The sequence below is a fragment of the Penaeus monodon genome, chromosome 34 (assembly GCF_015228065.2).
Source record: "Penaeus monodon isolate SGIC_2016 chromosome 34, NSTDA_Pmon_1, whole genome shotgun sequence".
Lineage (NCBI taxonomy): Eukaryota > Metazoa > Arthropoda > Malacostraca > Decapoda > Penaeidae > Penaeus > Penaeus monodon.
In genome coordinates, this window is record NC_051419.1 from 8977490 (window position 1) to 8977910 (window position 421).

At 39.0% G+C, this 421-nt stretch overlaps 1 protein-coding gene across 1 annotated transcript in view; it reads left to right on the forward strand.

Moving 5' to 3' along the window:
• LOC119594807 (basement membrane-specific heparan sulfate proteoglycan core protein-like) overlaps window positions 1-421 on the forward strand; it is a gene marked incomplete at its 5' end in the record, with an annotated part of 219836 nt that overhangs the window by 8664 nt on the left and 210751 nt on the right. The window contains 1 exon segment of the mRNA XM_037943897.1: window positions 178-285. Within this exon segment, the coding sequence (XP_037799825.1) occupies window positions 178-285 (108 nt within the window).

Here is a 421-nt window from a genome sequence, read left to right on the forward strand (position 1 = left end):
AAATCCAGAATGTTATCTTGTGTTCATGTGTGTCTTGTGTGTTTACTCTGTCCATGGTCATCGTCTCAGGTACACTATAAACAATATACACAAAGTTCTTACATTTTCTTACGACAAGTAACATGCGCTACTTCTCGATGACATGAGGGATAAACTTGAGCCCATATATCGTAACAGATTGTGAACCAGGAAACTTCGTGTGTGATGATGTGAGATGTATGCCTGATGAAAAGAGATGCGATGGCTCGAGAGACTGCGTGGATAACTCGGACGAGGAAAATTGCGGTGAGTACTCAATGTGTACGTGATTCAGTGTGTACGTGATTCATGTCTTTGTTTACACGCAAAAATCGTCGACATGTATCTCGTATTCGCATTTACATCTCATGACATATTCTTTTTTTTATCTTCATTTTCTTAT